Below are 21,918 nucleotides of genomic sequence, written 5' to 3'. Positions count from 1 at the left end.
TTAATAATTGTTAATTATAAAAATTTATATAATTTAAAAATAAAAAAAATTAAAAAAATAAAATTTATTTTAATATTTTTAAGCATATTGTTTTCACTGCGTCTCGGATTTCTAGAAACCGGGCACCAGCCATGATCATTTACTAAACTTCTTTGCTGCCATGATTATTTTCATCCAAAAAAATAAATATTTCTTTTAAAAAATTTTATTTCTAGATGAAAGGATATTTTAAGTCATGGTGTTAATGTGTAAAGTTAACAAAGAAAAGGAATGTATTTTATATTTGGATGGAAGGATTCGCGACACTTGGCAGATAAGTTTTTAAAAAAGTATTTTATCGGTTAAAATTTAAAATATTTTATTTTAAAAAATTATTATTCTTTGCTATATAAATATATATATATATATCTCGAGTAGAAACGTTCATGTTCATAGATTCCACATCTAATAATTATACAAGATGAGATGCTCGAAAGCAGTTTTATCTATTTCATGTTTCTTGGCAAATGCTTAAAGGATTTTCTATTCCCCCCCACCCCCACTTGGTACAATAATTTTCTTTGTTTTTCAATTGGTCAATTTTCAGCCCCAAAAGGCAAAGTGCTGCACTGTGAATTTTTCCAACAATGAAATGCAAACATGGATTCCACCAATAACATTATTAAGGATGGTGGTGAAAATTCTTTCTACAAGTAACTTTGATGCTCCTCACAGTATGGCTTTTCCCTTTTACGTTTTCCTTCTGTTGGCCATGTGTCCACTCTTCAAAGTTTAGAGAGATAGGAAAATAGAGCTCTAATTGATACAAAAAATGGACCATTAATTCTCACTCAGGCTGAGGAGACTAGAATGTTCCTATTCCTTATATGCTGTCATTCCTTGCCCTTGGCATGTAGGCACTTGGTTTGGTCTGAAAAAGCCATGGCTCTAAGGCAAGCTCGCACTGAATTATAACACTTGGAAGGCACATAGCCTGATTAACTTTGAATACAAAATTAGAGCCAGTACTATTTATTTTCTTGGCATGATCAATTCCATCCATTCACATGGAAAAGCTTTAGATTATTAACTTATTTTAACTTAATTCTTAACGATAATAAATTTTTTTAATACTTGTTTATCGATTTAATTAATCTATAAAAAAAATAATATCGAAATCTGACACTTTAAAGCTTTTAATCCAAAGTATATAATACTAGATTGCGATCCGTATAAGCTTTAACTATGAAAATGACAATGATATTTAGTTGGAGGAACCTCAACCATGCACTGCAATTCTCTATGTTTTTCAATATATTAAAGGACCTTTTTATCTATCTAGTTTGATGAAATAGCATCTATTCTTGGGGAAAATTATTGCCCTGGCCTGCATCTGCATGCATGATGATGATGTCGATTGCGGGCTTGGGTTCTTTCATGTGTTGCCCAAAAGCATTAATCCCTATCGTTGAAACTCGAAGGTTGAGGACAAAGGGCTCCAACCCCCATAAATAGTTTTAAGTTTGCAGCTGATGAAATTACCAAAACAAAGAGGTGATGTTAGCAGAAAAAGAATTGGGCAGAGAGGTTTCATATCGATGTACGTACCTAATCGCATTCATCAGAAAAGACTGATGAAGATATTCTTGTTTATTGTAGTTTGTGGTATGTGGAACACTGAATGAAAAACATGCATGATTTGGATGACCATAAAGAGCTCTTGCTTTGCATCTTAGTAATCTGTTAGGTTTGCTTAGCATTGAGGAACTGCAGCTGACTTTCTTGAGTAAACACGCAAAAGAGAGAAAAAAAAGAAAAAAAATCCAAATTGTGCTATAATTGATCAATTAATTAACCATTAAACTAAAGTTTGGTCAAATTTTATGAAGTTGTCGTTTCTGGCTCCGGAGTTTGGCTATGGATCAAGGAAAAGGATAGCTTGCCAGGTTAGCTAGCACACAATGGTGGCACAGGAATTCTATGGTTAACATGCAATCAGATCATTCGCCTAAAATCCCATTAGCTTTCTTCCTACGTTTGCAAGCTTGCCTGCATTTCATCATAGGATTAATTTGCACCACATTCTAACCCGTGCAGATCATAAACTTCCAAAATATCCTGAAAAAAATTCAGCAAATCATCGACAGAAGGGTTGCAGAACAGATTTTGGGCAGCCCTGTTTGCTTCAAGAGGGAAAGTTTGGTTTAAATGGGTGAACTCAAAATTAATATATGTGGTCAAAGATTGTAAACCCATATAGTTTTTTTTTTTTTTTTTATAATGAGAAATTGCATATGTTCTCTGCTTATAGATGACAAATCTTTCAGCAAAAACAGGATCAACCCATTGTGCAATTGTCAAACAAGTGGCCTAAGACGTGGATACAGTGATTCAAAGATTAAGCACAGACTGATCTGGAATTGTTATCTCCTAGACGTTAAGGGAGGTTTGAAGGATGATTACCTCCGTCACCAAACTGAGTCAGCATACCCTGTCTTCGAGCTGGCTTACATCCACTGCATATGTGCTCTTTAGTTGTTCAAAGCTGGACGCTTGATTAATCTTTGGGTCTTAATAAACAAAATGCTTGTTTTAGGGTATAAAAAATTTGGTTGCAGATCTAAGATAGTATGTCAAAGATCATGAAATTAATTAAAAAATTCATCAAAATTCATCAAAATGCCAGTTTGAATGAGTTCAAGAATCTCATCCAACAACTTCTGATACGCAATTTATTACTGCTTAGCCATTGAATGAGGACATTGATCGTTTTTGACTTCATTTATCTTCACCCAGCAGACGGGAGGAGAATGGAGGAGGAGAGGCATTTTGCTGCCATATGCAACAGAAGAACTAAAATCAATACGAGGTAATCCCATTTTGGATATGCTCGAATATTAACAATAATTCTTGATTTAAGTCAAGATCTAGGAAAGATAAAAAAAATTGCAGACCATGAGATATTTCCAGGAATAATCCCTGATCATACCAGTATTGTTCTTTCCTTGTCCCTTTGACCATCTCTCTGTTTCACTTAAACAAATACTGAGAGTGCGTATAAATGCCTAGAGAGGAACCTTAAAATGGCTAAACAATAAAGTTTTTTTTTCAGGGAATAGATACCTATTGCATCCATGATTGAAGACGTTTGCTGTTGTTCAATGTCACTGCCAATATAGGCCACTGGAATTTCTCCTTTCTATATTCAATCATGTTCATAGATCACATGTAATGTACTGCATCATAAAACATGGTTGGTATTCTGTGCCATACATACCTTAATCATATTGATAGACCAACCATATAATATATTTCAGAGATTTGAAATGGCAGAAAAGCATATTCCAAGTTCCTGTAGTTCAAAATGTTTGTACTAGGGCCTAAGGGCTAAGCTAATATACACCAAGAGAAGGCTTTAGCCTTTGAGCCAAGGTGCCCTATTGGGAGCATCTTTACTTTTACCCATTTAGACAGGGAAATTGAGCTGAAGTTAACAGAACTTTGTTCATGTAATTGTAAACAATCAGCTATTACAGTCAAATGCATTTACAAGAAGATTAGTCAATGTAATTTCCCAAGAGTGAGCCCTAAAAATCGACCTTCAACAAACACCATAGGACTCTGTTTCATCACTTCCATTTTCTCACATTCACAATGAAACATTTGTTCAACAAATCAGGATGAGAGTCCTATCTGTATGAGCAACACCAGCTTGAATCTCTGGACCTATAAAATATTTCTAGCCAATCTTGCCATGTAGGTAGTCAATAATCCTCTGTTGGAAGCACTTCATAAACATTACTGGTCAATTGCTCCAGAACCAAATCATAGTTACATCATACTTGGCAGCTTTCCATCAAAGTGGGTTTGCTAATTAACCTAACAAATTTGTCAAGATACCACATCCCTAGCAAATAGGAGGTCACATATCTTTTCCTCGATGGGAATGGATTCACGGAAATAAGCATCCTTCTGCAGACTTTTCTTTTCCTTCCTGTAGGTTTCTGCTGTGGAGACTCTACCAAGTTTCTCAAGACCAGCTAATAGGACACAGTATGTGCCTAAAGAAGGAGAAATCCCTTTGCTGCGCATGGTTTTGTATATTTTAAGTCCTTTATCAGCAGTCCCAGCAGCGAAGTAGACACCAACCAAAGCAGTGTAGGTAGCAACGCATTTCTGATCATCAGGCAGTAAATTAAAAATCTTTGCAGCACAAGTGGGTCTTCTAGCACATCCAAGCCTATAGATTAGTAGCGAACCAAGATATACTCCAGGAGAATGCCCAGCTCTAGTCATTTCGACAACAATCTCCACTACATCAGTAAATGTGTTTGATCTTATTAAACTGCCTATCAAAGTAAGATATGCAGCTCTCTCAAGATTTATACCTGCTTTCACACTGTATTTGAAGGCCAACAAAGAACCATCCAGCCTGCAATGGTTACAGTTTATATCGATGATGGTAGAGATCATTTCAGAGTCCAACCGTATATTCTTATCCATCAACTCAGTAAGTAAACTATCAATGGCAAGAAGATTTTGCTTTTTCAAAAGAGCCCACATTAGTCCTCTGTCAAAACTTAAAGGAGCTTCAGAAGCATTTCCTTTATACTCAGCTTCTGTTTCATTGCCTATGCATTCAACAGAAATATGAGGATGAACTTCCCTGAGAAGGACATTGCCCTCACCAGCAACTTTAAAGGTTTCAAGTGCTTCTAGAAATATGGGATACCGAAGAACAAGATAATTTTCTTTCATGTACTGAAGGATTTGGGTCATTGCCCTTGTCTCCGCTGCTTTGCAACATTTCTCAACCAAAATATTGCATGCAGCTTTATCGGGCTTAACTCCAGCTTCTTGCATTTTGTTGAAAATCTCAAGGGCTTCTTCAGACTTTCCTGGATCCACCACAAAACGAATAAACATCTTCCTTGTAAACATGATACTCCAGCAAAGACAGCCAGATGCAGCCAAAGCAATTTACAGTAGCATTCATCTGTGTTAGAATGCCAAACCACCAAAATTGTACATGCATAGAAAATGAAAAAAAGAACACTTCTGTTTCTGATCAAGGACAACAATTTCAGATACAAGCTTTCACATTAATCTTACTTTTGTACCCAATTAAGAACACTGTAAAGTAAACAAGATTAAGAGCCTATGAATGCAACTCATCAATTCTGTTTGTACTTTTACCGTAATGCTGCAGTTTTTAACAGTTTATACAATAAGAGTTTCAACCAATAGCAAAGTCACCTCGAACTAAGCCTTTTCGAACTATATGTGAGGAACCGAGGATGGTTATATGGATTATGCACAAAGTGGTGTCCTTCTTACTGTTTTCAACCATGTTCTCTTAGGTTCTCCTCTCACTCTTTTGACACGGGTGTTTTTTTTTTCTTTTATGAAAGGCAAATTTATTTATGAGGTCTCACAAGGGAGACATAAGCTTACAGCTAAAGACAAAACAATCGTCGCATACGAGGATTGGCTAAGCATCAGAAGTGGTCTGATGTGCCTACAAAAGAAAAAGTAACATTACAGTATTCAAGTTAATGTCATAACAGCCCACAGCCCTAAGGAATAAAAGAACTCTGTTTCTACATAAACCAGCGTGCCTAAATGGACCTATCAACATGAGGAGATGAGGACATCGGTGTTTTTGATTTACTCAAAATTTCTCACATGAGCCAAAGAGAGTATTAAAAACAGAACTTTCATTCATCAAGGATTAAAACATACAATGCCATGAAATTAGTGTGCCAATGTACCTGAACCAACCTGAGTTTATATCTGATACACCCTCAACACGTAACTCTATACACAGTCAATAAATTGCAACTTGCCACCTCATTATAATTTTTTTCAAAATTAATGAACATCAATTTTGATGAAGTGGCATCAAATTATAAACTCTAACAAGATAAATTCTAAAGAAATATGCACCCCATTTAGACAATTCAACAAACAGGAAGACAACAATACTCAAACAAATCGTTCTTCTACTCACCAGCCTCAAAAAGATACTCCATCAGCACTGTATAAGTATGACAATTAGGAGAAATCCCAGACTGAAGCATCTCCTTATACACATCAGTACCTTCCGTAACTCTCTTATTGTCAAACAAAACTTTCATATAAGCCGTATAGGAAACAACAGTAGGAAAACACCCTTTTCCTCTCATTTCCTCCCACATTTCCACTGCCCCATCAACATCTCTACTCTTTGAAAGCCAGTGCAGGACGGAAGTATAAGCAACAGCATCGATTTTTAAGCCCTTTTCTTGCATTTGCTGAAACAAATACTTCATCGATGAAACCCTCCCAGCTTCTCCAAAAATGTCTAGCATTGTTGTGTAAGTGAACTGGTCATGCTTAAAGCCTTTAACTTTACCAACCCAGTTGAAAAAAAGCCATGCTTTTTCCATTGGTGGGTGGGTTTTGAGCACTTGGTTGATTGTAAAAGAGTCCCATTTGATGCGTAACTGCTTCAGCTGGGTTTCAGCTGCATCCCAAGTTGAGTACTTGAGGATTTTGTAAATGTTTGATATTGTGTCTCGCATGTAAACTTTTGGCTCAACTTCAAGTGGTTTCATTGGGTTTTTTAAGGTTTTAGTAAATTTGTAATTGGTGGGTGTTTCAGGTTTGTGTTGATGAAAGGAATGTAAACATTTGATGGGGTATTTCCAACGTCTGAATATTGTGACGAATCCATGGAGATAATTAATTCTCAACATATGTTGAGATCAGAGCTGTATCATGGACAAGCTTCTGCTTTTTTTAATTCAAACGGCTAAGTAAATGAAACAAACCATGAAGGGGGCTTAAACAGTGATGGTGATGACTAGGGAGTGGGGAGCCAAAACCCAAAACGTATCGACGAGGAACAGGAGAGCGATTTACTTAATATTTGGTAAGTGTTGGGGCCAATACCAAATATTGAAAACTTTGGGCAGGGATCAAAAGTTTTATGCTTCAAAGCTTTACGACTTCACATTCCTTTCTTTCTTCTAATAGCAGGAAAGATGCTTTCTTTCTTTTTCAATGAAACAACTAAAAGGAGAATTGTGGAGTTGTGGAAATGAATATGATGGATTTTCCTTTTAGGTTTTTACCAATAAAAGGAGAAAGAAAAAGCTTTAAAACCCAAAAACTAGATTTTCATTTTCTTTATTATCGTTTATTTTGCTTTTAATTCTAAAAATTCAAAATTCACATTGATGAAGTTCAGCTCAAAGCGTAGACCATGAAGAGTTTGGAAAGATATTTGAGACTTGAGAGAATGCAAAGATTGAAGGTTATGAATCATTACATAAAAAAAATTTCCAGAGTGACTGAAAATTATCACCACTTTGAATAGACTTTTGGGTTCAGTAGATTCTGCTCAATCAAATCAATACACCCAAAGCACAAAGGTGCTAGAATCCAGCCCAGGTAGCAGCAGCACAGGCAAAATGCATTGGGATCCAGAAAACAAGCAAAGATAATTTCAAGGATTTGGATGTTTTGAACAAAAACTTCCATTCTGTTTGAGGTGTTGAGATTCCTTTAAGGACTATTTTTGGCAAGAACCCTTCAACTTTCGACTTTTCTCTTTTCCTTTGTTTTCTTTCTTTAAGAGAATCTGTTTAGTTCCTCTTTCTCGTAGCATTTAGACCTTTTTCCTTGTGTTTCCTATTTTTTCTTGGATGCGAGTTTTGTTAATATTCTTTTGCAAGGGAACAAAGAGTTTCAATTCATTGACGGAAGTCGGTGCAAAGAAAACCAGACTTGGGAAAATACCCAGTCTTATAATGTTAAATATCACTTGATACCATGCATAGCACTGAACAGGGAGAAGTACGACTACACCTGCTCACAAATGAGCATGGAGATCAGTGATCCAACCTTCGCATCTCAAAAATCATTATACTTCCTGAGAAGTATGCGATAATGACAATGGCCCAGAAAGCACACTGCAGAAATGACATGTTTTGGATTCAAATGGAAGCATCAAATAGAGAAACTTGTCACATAACAGCTTGAGAGCATAAGCAAATCACAATTCTGGCAATGACAGCAACCTTGGCCTTATACGTCCCTGCTCCCCGTGGCAACAAATCCACCTAAATTATCCATGGTTTTCATAAGATCTATTTTATAACAAGAAACTCTCAAAACTGGAATTTTCAGATTCATTCAACCCAGATTAGTCAATTAATTCATAGTCCCAGATTTTGTTTCTTCAACCCACCTTTTTTTATCTTCTGCAGAAACACACAGATGATTAAGGGCCTTTCTCCTCGTCAGAAGTAAGCATAGCATTTTAGTGATGTTAGACCAGTCTCCATCAGTTTTTATTTCATCACTGACTTTCCCGCAATCCTACATATTTACCATGAATTAATTGAGACAGAAGGATTACTTGAGAAGTTGTAGGTACTAATTCTCCTTGGGATGAACTACTCATGTTCTTCTACAGACCAACTTGCATGATGCTTAACATTCATGATTGCCCCAATCATGATACCAGCACTAACCAAATAACTACCTTTGATATTTCCGATGACAAGTGCATCTATAATTATAGCAATCTAAGTCTAACCCATGAACCAGATCCAAACACTTGACATGCACTAAACTCAAGGGAGATTTTTTCTATAAAAGAATATGCTCTAAGAATGACCAATGCTAGACCAGCTGAACAATGTAATTGTTATATTTGTTTTTTGAGAAGCCAACAATGTAATTATTATATATAGGTAAAATCCAAATTGAGTCACCTCACGACTGGAGGATGAATTTCATTACCTAGAGCACAAAATAGATACAACATAAGCACAGCGAGATATGTCATTTCTAGAGTTCCCAAGGGCTGTCTCCAGTCGTTGACGTGCCAGACTGTCTCGTCATTGTCTGCAAAACCACTGCCCTTGCCTTCCTAATATCACGGCTACACATATCAGCCTGTCGACCCAATTTCTCAATGATCTCCATATATTCTTCCGACTTCCTCTTGATCTCATCAAATGCAAGCTTCACTGCATCTTCTTCTCTAAGAGCAAAATCAGCATAATGCAACAGTGACTCGATCTCTATTTCCAATCGGCCGACAAGCATTCTTATGTTATCCAAGTTACCGATTGTAATCCTAGCACCAAGCTCCACTGTAGTTATTAGCTCTCTCTGCCCTTTTAGCTCATTCTCGTAGCGCTTCCAAAGCCAGTTACACCATTTTCCTACTGAACCAATAGGAACTGCCAATGCACCTGCCAAAGCTGTTACAACAGGTGGAGCGGCTATGGCTGCTGCCACCACAGAAAAAATCAACACAGAGACAAAAGTGGCTACAAACAAGACATTTGACACCCTCCTCCATGTTTTCAGAGATTTCAATTTCTTGTCAATCTTTCTTTTCCGAACAAGCAATTTCCCTAGCATTGATTCCTGCTGCCTTCGGACAGAGTCAAACAGTAGAAAGAACTCCTTGCTGAATGGTTCCTCAGCTGCTTTAAATTTCCTTAGTTCTTCTAAGGTCTTCACAAACTTCTTCCCATCAGTCCCAACTTGTAACTCAACCTCTTCCTCAAACTTCCTAACTGCCAACTGAATAATTAATTGGTTGTTTCGAGCACGTCTGAGGCAATTCTCAAGAGCAGTACAAAAGTCTAAAGTCTTTTTACTGTTATCAAAGTATTCCTCTACCAAAGAAAACAATTCCGGATTGTCCCATATATCTTTCTGACTTTCTAAAATGATTTTGGCTACTTCCTGGTTCGTTTCAAGAAGACAACCAGTCACCTCTTTGAGGGAGTCGAATGATATGGATGAAACCCCCAAACCAGCAGCAAGTGTGCTGATGACATGGTTAGTACGTTCATGGAGGGTTGCATCAAAATGTTGCAAAGCTGGATCATGTCTACAAGCAGCCTCGTAAGAGCTCAAGTCAGCTTCTAATTTAGAATCGGTCTTGACTTGGGAGGACGGTTCTGGATCACCTCCTTTCGTTTTGCTAGATTGACATCCCATCATAGCTGATAAAGATTCAAATCGTAATGGCGAAGATCCTAAAAATCCAGAAGCACTTTTGGACCTTGAGGTAGGTGATTTTCACGAAAAGGATGAGATGAAAATTATATAGATATAGCTTTCAGTGTAGAAATTGACTTAAGGACCAAAGCTTGTAGTATGTCAATTCTAGATAAAATGGCAGAGATGTGATGACCTTTCAGACTTCAGTGACCCATAGACTGCAAAGATCTAAAATGAGTAAAACCGGCCAATACTTTCTTGAAGTACAAAAAATGCCCAAAATCAGCAAAGCTTGGGTAAGATCTTAAAACCCAGAGATGGTTTTCACGTGTGGATACCAACTAGATCCAGATGAGAATGAAAACTAATTATCCCAAAAAGGTGAAAAGATTAAATCTTTCAAACATCCCAGAAATGGATGGGTTTAAAGTACCTGAATTTCAGCTGAAAAGCCAAAGACTCTATGGTTTCCCTAATTTCTTCTCGCTTGAAATCCTTAGCAGACAATAAAACTCAAAAATCTAAGCTGACCACAGACAATCAAGCTCAAAATCTTGATTGGAATTGAAGGAGCAATCTTGAATAGAATTGAATGATTTACCGATAACTCAGAAAAAAAAGGATTTAAAAAGGGCATTGAGGTAATGCAAGAGATGGGGTTGCAGAAGTGAGGAAACTGGAAGGGAAAGTAAAGGAAATAAGAGAAAACAATTGTCAGAAAGTGGAAAGAGAAGAGGGAAGTAGTCAACAGTGTTTCAGTCTCTGATATTTTTCATCTACGTATAGTATACCACGGTAATGCTAGAGTTTGAAAGTCAAACAAGGAAGCTCAACTGGTAAGCTTTAGACCAGAACCGAGTCGTTGAAGGACAAGGCGGAACCCTCCAAGAAGGTTCTGTCATGTAATTACTACAATAATAATGGTGTTTTGGAGAAAATCTCTGCGGTTAGTTTGTTTTTTGTCCATTGAATTGTGATAAATGGAAAATGATAGGATTGGAACGTGTCCATCAGTCATTCGGACAAGCCTTGGGCTTTGTTTTTTGGTAGTGCTTTCTTTTTTTGGTCAATTGGTAGTGTCTTTAGTTAAAGCCCTAATAGTCACACCCTCTAACCGTGTTCTGTTTCTAATTTGTCATCAAAGAATTAATTGCTATTATATATATTTAAAAGAATTAATAAGTCTACTGCTAATTTTAACAATGTAAGTAGGTGCAATGTCAATTAGTTTCATCTGCAACATCTACCTGCTTTTGGCTTTAGCTTTAGCTTTAAGCATGTAGCATGGTTTTATTAGAACATATATAGATATTCGGTTAAAATATTTGTAGGGTCATTTTTTGAAAGATTATTGAAAAAATTTAATAGAAAACTAGGCAACCTACGACATCAAAATGATGAGTATTTCTGCCTGTCACGCGGGTGATCTGGGTTCGATCCCTGGCAGGTGTTTATATTTTTGCATTAATGAAGGATTAACGTATTTTAATCAAGAGTTTTAACATGTCAGTTGCATGGTTCATCTGCTGACACAGGCTGGTGAATCATGCCTTTTTGATGCAAGGATTGTGAGTGTGATGGAGTAGATTGGATGTTAGAATTTGGAGTCCTGAAAAACGAAATGCTAGAAACTTAGGTTGACATTCGTGACATGTTTGTGCTTCCCTGGAGCCTGGCCACATCTTCATATCAGTTGATAAAAACCTGAAATTAGTAGATCAGGTCCACCCGAAATTAGGAGATTTAATTGCATGGCCATGGACCAGGTTGAACTTTGTGAAAGCTGAGTTCACCATGCTGCCTGCAAATGGTTATCAAGAATCTTGATCGGACAGGTAGGCAGTAGATAGATATTCAATTCATGCTTCCAAATCATGGCACTGATCTCCTATATTTGATATGTAGGCATTAGAAGTCATTACGGGAAATGAAGACCCTCTAACCCGTACATTACAGAACAAGCATGAACTCAGCCTCAGCTGTTGAAATTGCTGCAAGGAAGCAGAGATTTTCCCAGTGCATTGAGGCAAAAATGTGAGTGGTTGAGTGCCAGAATGGAAATCAAAGATTAATCTTCAGTCATTCATAGTTTGTACTTGTGAAAATTCAGCTAACAATACGATAGTGCTGTACAGATTGACTAATTCCCACCTTGTTTGGCCTATACTTTGTGTAGGTTCAGCTCTCAATCCCTTCATCATCTGCCTCACTTCATGAATGAAGCATGTTATGTACAACATAGAAATTTCGTTATTTTTAGGCAGATGCTGAACAGGGAAGAACAGAGTCATCTTGCTAGTTAGATTAGCAACAGTTTGCCCGGAGCGATTGACAGAGCTGCCTAATGCAGATTCTGCAGGTCCTATTTCGTACTCTCGGTGAACTCTTATTAATCAATCAACAATCAGTTTCAGATTCCCAGTTACTGACAACAAAATCCTTCCCGCCAATATCCTTAATTGTTGATGGATTCCACACCAGGCATCATGGAATCGAAATTTCATGTTGATCCGTTAATTTTACTAGTTTTTCCTTTTCTTTTTCCTGGTTTCGTTTCTTGGGATGGGGAAATTGCTATTTATAAACCACTTACAACACAATTAACAAGGATCATATCCTTGCTGTTTTTCCGTGAGGGTGACTCAGTGACCTTCTGCCGACAAGCTAAGGAGAAACCAAGAAAGGGACAAAAAGAGCAGCCATTGACGGCTTCAATGCAGCTCATTGCCAAGTTGATCTAGGGAAGTTGACATCTAACAGCATTGGATTTTATTATAAGCTAGACAGCTAGAGCTGGTGGTTGGCAGGATAGAAGGCAAACCAGACAAGGAAATTTCAATTGCATGGGCAAAGTAGAATCAAGAAAAGAGGAGTTCAAGACTGGTCCACAAACCAGCTAGCAAAAATCTTGAAGGGATTGATAAATACATATTCATTTAATAGTGGCGGACAGACCCCAGAAAGCACTATACATGCAGAAAAGAAAATAGAATAACCAAACTTTGCAAATTACAATCAGAACTCAGCAAAGTTGCCGAGTATCTATGGAGGACCAAGTTTTTCGCCCTTAAACTGGGGAAGAAAAGCAGAAGTAATCGATCAAGCAACCAAACAAAAATAACATATCAAACGCAAATATCATAACATCGCACTCACGACTGAGCAAGAAAATTGGAAGTGATTGAGCAAGCTATTGACCATCATTCTAGAGAATCTTGACATTGAAGACAATAACACAATTTGAACTTCAGTGGAGCTTGGTTCTTCAATTTTCAACTGCTTGACTTCAGTTGAATTCTTCACTTTTCAAAAACTAAATGTACAAAAGTAAACAAACAAGATTCACAAACTTCTTTCTATTTGACTTACCTCAAAGATTCCACTTTAACCAACAAAGATCATGTCCTTGCTTAATATTTTCCCCTGTGGTGAATTTTATTATCATAAGTATACAAGCCAGAAAATTCCAGTACCAGGTAAACAAATATTTCAAATCTTCTGTAAGTCACCTGAATTAAAAATTAGAGCAGAACAAGCTTTGTTTCAAATTTTCATTAAACTGCTCTCACTAGCACCTATCAAGACTTGTTTGTTACCTGAGAGTTTCATACACAAAAATGGAAAAGGATTTGCAGAGGCAGTACCATTGCAGGCAATTTCTCAAAAGATACACATAACCTGCCCCTTAATGAACTAAAATCTGTAGTTTCATCCAGGATTTGTGGACAGGTAATGAAAAATTCACAACCAAGCACCAAGAACAACAATTACAATCTCAAAAGTCACCAACATCACGGAAACAAGCTTGGAACTAGCAAAATATAGGAAGAGCCTAAATTCATTCATACCACAGTCTTACCAGATTAATCATTGTACCCATGATGCAGAACGAACTCACAGATTTTTGGTACCATTTCCAAAATAAAAAATTCCAGGTTCAAACAATTAAGCTCATAAGATCAACAAATAAGGAAGAAATTAACAATTAAACTCCAACTTGGGAATTTATCATCACTATCACCCTATTACACCATTTTAACAAGTGAAATTTCAGCACAGAGAGAAATAAAATTCTATCTTTATCATCCTTGTAGAAGAATAGTCTAACATTAATACTACTCACCTGCTTCTTTCTCTATGCCTTTTTGGATCAAACACAACAAGAAGCAGCAAGCCAAGGCCTTTTGTCTAAAAAAATGTTTTAGACAATTCCGCCTCACCGAAATCATCAAAAGATAATACAAATTATACAACAAGAAAACAAAAGTTAGTTTTGCCTGTAAGCTATATAATTAGCCAAAGCAACCAAAGGAGCAGCTTTCTCAGGATCAAATCCTTGGAGCAACTCAAGCGCATCACTCTTCAACTTCTCTGCAAACTCCCTTGACTTCTCTATCCCCATCAGCTTTGGATAAGTCACTTTATCAGCCACCAAATCTTTCCCTGCAGTCTTCCCTAAATCCTTGGATGACTTTGTCACATCGAGAATATCATCCACAACCTGAAACAAAAGCCCAATATACCGGGCAAACTTCCTCAACTTTTCCACATCTTCATCACATCCACCTCCAAGAATTGCCCCCAAAACCACTGCCGCTTCAAGCAAAACAGCGGTTTTGTGAACGTGAATAAATTCTAGATGATCCAATCCCACATCTATTAGTCCCTCACTATTTATATCCACAACTTGACCAGCCACTAACCCTTCAGTTCCAATAGCTTTGGCTAATTCCCCAACTGCCTTTACAACCCTACCAGGCGTAACACCAACTGTAGAAACAGCTATATGTTCAAAAGCAAAAGCTAAAAGAGCATCCCCTGCTAAGACAGCTATATCCTCACCAAAAACTTTGTGGTTAGTCGGTTTTCCTCTACGAAGATCATCGTTATCCATGCAAGGAAGATCATCGTGGATTAAAGACATGGTGTGGATCATTTCGACAGCACAAGCTGCTGGCATAGCCATGGATTCTTGGCCACCAACAAGTTCACAGGCAGCTAAACAAAGCGCAGGGCGGACCCTTTTGCCACCTGCTAAAAGAGAGTAACGCATTGCTTCGTGGATTTTAACAGGGTCACGGAGTGAAACAGCTGAGTCCAGAGCTTGGTTAACTGTACTGGCTTTTTGAACCATGTAGGATTTGAAATCAAAGCTTGGTTTTTGAGGGTCTTGTTCTTCTTCCTTAATAGTGTCTTCTTTGGTAAGGACTGCGGAAATTGAAGGAAGAGATGTCAAGCTGCGCTTTTTGGGGGTTGAAGATGACAAATTTTTGAGGGGATTGAAGGGGAAGGATCTGGGTAAAGGAAAGGATTTCGATCTGGAAGCTTGGTTGAAAATGGAGTAAGATTGAACCCAAGAACCCAGATTCATTGTAGTCATTTTTTTTTTCTTTGGGTATTTGAAAGATTGGGTTTTCTTTTATGTAGAAGCAAAAGGAGGAAGAGACTTTGACACAAAAGGCTACAATGAAGATGGAAAGTAGTTATGGGGGTCAGCTAAAATTACCAAATTCTAATGCAAATTTTCCAGTTTCCCAAACTAGTTAAGGACTCATGCAATGGGGAGATGGGGAGTTGGGGTCCAAATGTTGGCCCTATAAAAATGGCAGAGGTCTGGAAAGTGGAGGAGTTGGGCAAAGGAAAAGAGAGGATACCTAAAAATTCAATGGAATTAGAAATGGATGAGCATTGGTTAAACGTTAGCCAAAGAGCGGCCAACAGAAGGAGCAAGATAGGATATTGGGATTTGGGTGCTTCATGTAGCATTGGCATCTTTCGCAGCCCCCACCATATATAATGGGTGCTTCGCCTCGCACTAAATACTGATTACTTTTAAGTATATTTAATTGACATCAGCAGCTGACTCAGTACAGTATTGTTTAGGCTTGGTTTGATGCGGCCGACGACTTATTTCAGCAGTACCTTTCCATATAGTACATGTATATATATATATATATTTGCTTTTATCTTTAAATAGACTTGCAAAATTTATTTGAGCATATAAATTTGTACATAAAAAAATCACCTTAAAATTTAAATTTTGTTCACATTAATCTCTAACCCAAAAAAATTTGTCCACAAACAAGCTTCCATAATTTTTTTTAAAAAAAATGTAAAATATAATAATTAATACCCAAAGAAGAAGATGAGGAGTATCCTATTTTCAAAGGGAAATTTTTCGAACGAGATAAGATTCCTCTCAAAACCAACAACAGTTGTACAGTACCTGGATTAAATACTCCTATTGATATCTTTTTTGGGTTTTTTTATTATAATAATTAAGTGTTGATTAACTAAATTTTAAATGCCACACATTGCTTTCTACGCCCTGGACTGCCACTTAAACTTTAATTTCCAATAAAGAAACAAAAGCCTTCCTTAACATGGACCTGCATAGACTTTTACTCATCTTGGAAACTTCAAGATCAAAAATGAGAAAAATTGAATAAAAAAACAATAAAGAAGACCCGAAGAAAATGCAGAACATGCATATCTCGTGTAAGAAGGCTGCGTCCAGAGACATGTCCGACAAGATATCCATCAAAGTCCCTTGGACGAGTTCCTCCATGTGACCTGCCTGAAACCATGTCTCATGCATTAAACAAATTTCGTCCAGAATTATGGTCAGGGAAATGACGAATTCAGTGATCATTTGATTGATTCAGCAGCAGCTAAATCCAAATTATAAGACAACAGAAGAGAAAAGCAAATTGCTTTCTTCAACATCAAAATCATATTGCTTTCACTCCTTTCGTTTAAAAGTCTTCACTTGTCATGGTCACAACATTATAATTTCACTACAATGTGAATGTTAGATAGTTTGATGTTCACATTTGGATGATGTTCCAATAAACAGTTTCGAATAATCTATCATATGATTAAACTAAAGGGTATCAAGCTGACAGCAAAATCTAGTCCTCACCAATCTAAGCCCTCGATAACTCTGTGTAACCAATCTAAAGCCCTAATCTAGCTTCCAAGTAGATATATCTTGAAAGAAGGACAAGCTGTCAGTTTTTCATTTTCCTTCTTTGTTCAAAAAGACAGCCAAGAACTACAGTGAAGATAATCCAATTTTCTTCAATTGACAGGTCTTACTTGTTATACAGGTAGAGTATGCTGAAGATAAAGAATCCAGCCATCTGCATTCAACGAAAACAAATGCTTACCACAGATTTATTATTAGAAAATAAAGAGCTACCGTGCAGATAGACACGTTAGTATGTATAAAACACACTCAAAAAGGGTAAGTACCGTGGTAAAAGAAGCTCCATAATACGGGAAAGCAGTTGTTATAAATCTCTCATATTCATTGTGCCTGAAGGGTCGAACTGGAATCTGCAAGTAATAATGTCCATTAATTAGATACGGAAGAATATATTTGCTTTAGGAATATGCTGCAGCAGATGGAAGACAGTGACAGAGGCTATATCTTCACACACATAGTCTGAACACATGCACATGATTTAATTAAGACTATGTATGATGTGCGTGTGGGAGAGTTAAATTTGAAGAGGTGATGTCTTTAGAGGAGATTTGCGACAATGCAAAATCTTAATTTAGATTAGAGAGAGAGAGTATAGAACATTGAGGAAGGAACGAAAGGAGCAAAAAGAGGAAAGGAGGAGGGGGGTGAGGGAAAATGAGACAGTGCGGAGAGAAATGAGACATCAACAAGCTTCAGGAAGAGAAAAAGGCGATAAAAGACCCTAAAGAACTGCATTTAAAACCAAGTACATATTAACTCCCTCATTAAACAAGTTGTAAAAAAGCTTGTTCATGGACCAAACTTCAGCTATGTTTGAGCTCGCCTTGTTGATTAAATGAGTTTTTATGTTTTGTTTAGACTTGTTCAAGTAGCTTGATGAAAAAACCAAAACAAGCCTAAGCCAAGCTCATTTATAAGCAATATGATAAACATGTTGTCTACACCATTATAAACATGTTTGTATAGCAGCCTTTCTCGAAAAGCAAGAGACTTCTCTCGATATTTAAAGCATAGCTCTGAAACAAACTTTTTCTACCAAACTAGCGATAGTTAGGAAGTATGCAAAGGGCATGCAGTTGTAGTGCTGGTTTTGGAAAGTTTTAGATGCTATAGTCTTGGAAAAACAAATCATATGTACCAGAATTTAATAGAATATTCACCCATCCCCAGATCATATCTGATATAATTAACAATTTTTCTAATATCAAGTACTAAGCTACAATATCATCCAATTAACTACTAAACATTCATCCAATCCACTCATTAACAGTTGAGTAACATTTTCAGTTTCTAAAACCATTTTCTTAATAAGTCCAAATGGATTTTATAATGGTTGTGAAATATGAAAATTTTCAAGGAAGAACTACCAAGAAATATCATACATATAGAATCAAGCCAGATCCCAGAAGTATCATAGATATAGAATCAAGTGCTGTACCTGTTTGGAAAGAGATAAGCTAGTGTAGCCAAGCCTGAGATAGTCAACCTTAAACTGAAATACCCCATAAACATCAGGCACCTTGAATGATGCATGATACAACCCCTGTAAAATTAGACATACACATACATATAAACATGACATCAGTTGCAGTAGGGTTGCAAAGTTGAAAACACAAGAACCTGACCAAAGAATACCTTTCCATCAGTTGATAGTGTTTTTAGAACGTAAGGGCTCATCATGTAAAACTGGACCTGAACATCATCTGCCACATAGGGCTCCCAGCTCTCTCCAGACCACTCATATATCTCGACAGAAAATTTCTGCAATTGTATATATTATGGGAGATTCAGTGTGAATAGTTCTCTTAAATAAACAAATTTTTAACAAAAACTTTTAACAGAACAAAATTGATGGGGACAGTACCAGGTCATCTTTGATCCTATAAATTGCAGGCTCATCAGTTTCTCCAACTTTGTGATGTTTAAGATTAACAGCCTGAAATTAAGCATAAGATTTAATGGTGTAAGAGAAGACAACGCAAAAGCATTTTTATGAGCAAGTTAGATAAGCAAAGACCATTGGCTTCCTGACTGGATAAAAAAATTTGCTATTTTTATACTATATAGACCACACAAATGAACATAGTTCAGAATGTCTCACCTTCAAGTGACCCCTTTCATGGAAGACCCATTTGCTAATTTCTGTCACAAACTGCTCATTACCTGATTTCTCATATCTGATATAGCATAATTAAGAAGAATGTTAGGTACTTACTTGAAATATCACTGACAAACAGCAAAAACTGTTTGTTTCTCTCAAGCAGAACACATGGTGGAACAAGAAAAAGTAAAGAACACTTGCAGAAATACAAATTCACACAGATATTCATTGGAGGGATGTTTTAGTGCTAAAAATCATTAAAGGAATCCAAGATCCACCCAACATCTAAAGAACATGTAAAAAAAAAAAACTTCAAAAGTCTATTCATGATTTGCCAACTACATAGGCAGCAAAGCTGCAAACAGACACTTCTAAATCCATGCATTAATTGGGATGAATAAGAGCATCAGATAAAATAGCACACAGGGTCTTTTTGCTTTTACAATTATGCTCAAAAGGTTGATTCATGATTTGCCAACCACAGTTAGTATAGCTGCAAGTCACTAACTAGTAAGTTTATGCATTAACGTGGATCAATAAAAGCAATGAGCACAACAGCAGGCATTCTAGAGAATGGAATAAAGAAAAAAGTTGTCTACACCAATATTTCGCACATATGTAAGTACGCATCACATTAAAATTAATTCTAATGGAAAATAGTCTTTGGCTCTTTTCCTTGTGAAGGAAGAAAAGTTCAAGTGCTATTGAAACTAATTGACCATCGATTTTCCTATTCTCACTCTGTTACACATGTGAAAACTATATGCATAAACACACACAAACAATTATCTTTATAATGACTATGCAAATAAACAGACCATTTCCGTGGAAAGGCTGGTTACTGGTATTATGCAGATTATGAGAAAATGCAAGATAAGATTATTTTACAAGCCATTTATCAACAAACAGAAAATATTCTGGTCTCACTTACTTATCTGGGCTCCCGGCTTTCTGCACAGCAGTTCTTAACAGCCTGAATTGCACAAAGAAATTTTATCAATGAAAATGAAGAAACAATATTCTAAGCCCATATATCAAAAACACTACGTAATTATATACCGGTTACTAAACAAATCTAGAGAGCCAGTGATCATGATCCGAGCATTGTTTCTAGCCTGCATTATGCAAAGGATTGTCAATAACACTTTAAAGCACATAAAGTAGATGCAAATGCAACCAGTTATCCAGCTTCCCTTAGGGAAACAGGAGCTAAAGCACAATTTCATGTTATGGACCCACATGTCATATAACAAAAAGCCAATTAGGAAGAAAGATTCATAACTCTATCAAGGAAATAAATGCACATTTCATGGGGAAAGATATTCAAGAAGAAACATCCTACCTGCACAACTGACACCAAGGAAATGGCAGATCCAGTAAGCAATGGAGGGCTTGACAATTCGGATGTCGGGTTAGCAGAATAAGCTGAAGGAGACGCAGAAAGCACCTTCAAAACCTACACATTGTGTCATAAACCTCAAAAACATTAGCCTACATTCAGCAAAAGAAAAGCACCATTCATCTTCAAGCTTTACCAGGTTGTTAGCCGCATTTACTGAATGTGCAATCCCTTTGAAAATTACTGGCACCTAAAACATTCACAACAAGCAAAATTTCATTTAATAAGATGAACATTTTAGCTATCAATTTCAGATTTTTTTTTTTTTTAAATAAGAAACCGAAAACATCTCTACTCAAGTAAAAACTGACCTTGATTTTGGTTTTTCCTAAAATAACATCAGATTGGATAAAATCATCACTGGCAATCAATGTATGGTCCTCAGTTCCCGAAATCCCATAGCTTTTGTGATCAATAACCATTGCCGATGAATCCTAAGCCATTTATCAAATTCACTTAAAACTAGAAGAAATTCTATTTTTAAAATCCAAAAAGAAAAATAATAATAATAATAATAATAATAATAAAAAAGACTAACCTCATCGAAATCAACTCCACATTCAGTCGCAATGTTCTTAGTCAAATCAGAAGCAGAAGCATCAACTGCTATTATCAAGTCGTGACCGGAGTCAACGAAGTCAAGCACCGCCGCCAAGTCCAAAGATCCACCAAACCCTAGCCAAGAGAATTAGAATCACGATTAAAATGCGTTAGAAACCGAAAGGAAAGAGTACGGCGCCGTTTTCTAGCTGTGTGAGCTTACGTTCCGTGGAAGGAGAGAAGAGGATCAAGGCGTCGTAGAGGTACTGGCCGTAGCGTCGGAGAGAGAGAGTTGGATCGTCGGCGAGTTTGAAGTCGAGGTCGAAGCCGCGGGATTTGAGGGAGTTGAAGAAAATGGAGTGAGACGATTTGAGTGAGAAATCGTCAAGTAATACTAAGACTCGGCGATCCGTTGGCGTTTCTGGATCGAAAGAGAAACAGAGGAGAGGAAAGAAAGAAATCCCGAAGATGAAGAGGAAAGAGAGGTTCTTCATTTTCAGCCCTTTGTTTTTCCTGCTGCAGCAGCGACTTCTTCTCGGCCTCTGTTCCTCAGTGTGCGAAGGAAAGAAATGGCGGAGGCCGTTGAAACTTGAAGGCGCAAAAACGACCCGTTTCGGTCAACTTCGATACGGGCCAGAAAGTTGGTTGAAGCCCAATTGACATCTGTTTCTGAGCCCAGATGATCTTCAAAGGATTGGGCTTGTCCATTAGTTAGGGCCCAGATGATCCTTTCTTTTCTTTTCTTTTCGTTTCTTTTTCTTTTTTGCGTAATTTGTGAAAATTAGAATTTTGGTCCCTAGCTGTCTGTGATACAAGAATTAAATTTTACTATATAATTTCAATCGTGACTTAAGAGTAGTAGGGACGCTATTAAAATATTCATTAAATGTTCTTTTTCTC

At 37.0% G+C, this 21,918-nt stretch overlaps 4 protein-coding genes and 1 long non-coding RNA gene across 5 annotated transcripts; 1 reads left to right on the top strand and 4 right to left on the bottom strand.

The window, feature by feature from the left end:
- Positions 1,854–3,544, top strand: LOC108663629. Its single transcript, XR_001929689.1, has 2 exons — positions 1,854–2,848; positions 3,092–3,544. It is a non-coding gene; the product is annotated as an uncharacterized LOC108663629 (long non-coding RNA).
- LOC18610994 (pentatricopeptide repeat-containing protein At2g01390) lies at positions 3,401–7,084 on the bottom strand. The gene is made up of 2 exons (XM_007046970.2): positions 5,990–7,084; positions 3,401–4,877 (listed from the first exon to the last, which is right to left on the bottom strand). Exons 1-2 carry the CDS (start codon positions 6,714–6,716, stop codon positions 3,871–3,873), a joined length of 1,734 nt encoding a protein of 577 aa, XP_007047032.2. The 5' UTR covers positions 6,717–7,084; the 3' UTR covers positions 3,401–3,870.
- On the bottom strand, positions 8,651–10,773 carry LOC18610992 (UPF0496 protein At2g18630). The gene has a single exon (XM_018128843.1). It carries the CDS (start codon positions 9,988–9,990, stop codon positions 8,818–8,820), a length of 1,173 nt encoding a protein of 390 aa, XP_017984332.1. The 5' UTR covers positions 9,991–10,773; the 3' UTR covers positions 8,651–8,817.
- On the bottom strand, positions 13,913–15,770 carry LOC18610991 (geranylgeranyl pyrophosphate synthase, chloroplastic). Its single transcript, XM_007046967.2, has one exon. It carries the CDS (start codon positions 15,368–15,370, stop codon positions 14,258–14,260), a length of 1,113 nt encoding a protein of 370 aa, XP_007047029.2. The 5' UTR covers positions 15,371–15,770; the 3' UTR covers positions 13,913–14,257.
- Positions 16,691–21,586, bottom strand: LOC18610990 (dolichyl-diphosphooligosaccharide--protein glycosyltransferase 48 kDa subunit). The gene is made up of 13 exons (XM_018123054.1): positions 21,242–21,586; positions 21,017–21,153; positions 20,790–20,912; positions 20,615–20,668; positions 20,422–20,535; positions 20,139–20,194; positions 20,011–20,052; positions 19,080–19,155; positions 18,843–18,914; positions 18,614–18,739; positions 18,417–18,521; positions 17,245–17,328; positions 16,691–17,132 (listed from the first exon to the last, which is right to left on the bottom strand). Exons 1-13 carry the CDS (start codon positions 21,510–21,512, stop codon positions 17,085–17,087), a joined length of 1,308 nt encoding a protein of 435 aa, XP_017978543.1. The 5' UTR covers positions 21,513–21,586; the 3' UTR covers positions 16,691–17,084.

This window comes from Theobroma cacao, chromosome 1 (assembly GCF_000208745.1).
Source record: "Theobroma cacao cultivar B97-61/B2 chromosome 1, Criollo_cocoa_genome_V2, whole genome shotgun sequence".
Lineage (NCBI taxonomy): Eukaryota > Viridiplantae > Streptophyta > Magnoliopsida > Malvales > Malvaceae > Theobroma > Theobroma cacao.
This window is presented reverse-complemented; position numbering and strand designations above follow the sequence as displayed.

Coding starts and splice junctions, on each gene's coding strand:
- LOC18610990 (XM_018123054.1), bottom strand. CDS start 21,512: ATGAAGAACCTCTCTTTCCTCTTCATCTTCGGGATTTCTTTCTTTCCT. Junction 20,536..20,614: donor TAAATGCGGCTAACAACCTG/GTAAAGCTTGAA, acceptor CACAATGTGTAG/GTTTTGAAGGTGCTTTCTGC. Junction 18,915..19,079: donor ATGAAAGGGGTCACTTGAAG/GTGAGACATTCT, acceptor GCTTAATTTCAG/GCTGTTAATCTTAAACATCA.
- LOC18610992 (XM_018128843.1), bottom strand. CDS start 9,990: ATGATGGGATGTCAATCTAGCAAAACGAAAGGAGGTGATCCAGAACCG.
- LOC18610994 (XM_007046970.2), bottom strand. CDS start 6,716: ATGTTGAGAATTAATTATCTCCATGGATTCGTCACAATATTCAGACGT. Junction 4,878..5,989: donor GGAGTATCTTTTTGAGGCTG/GTGAGTAGAAGA, acceptor TGGTGGATCCAG/GAAAGTCTGAAGAAGCCCTT.
- LOC18610991 (XM_007046967.2), bottom strand. CDS start 15,370: ATGACTACAATGAATCTGGGTTCTTGGGTTCAATCTTACTCCATTTTC.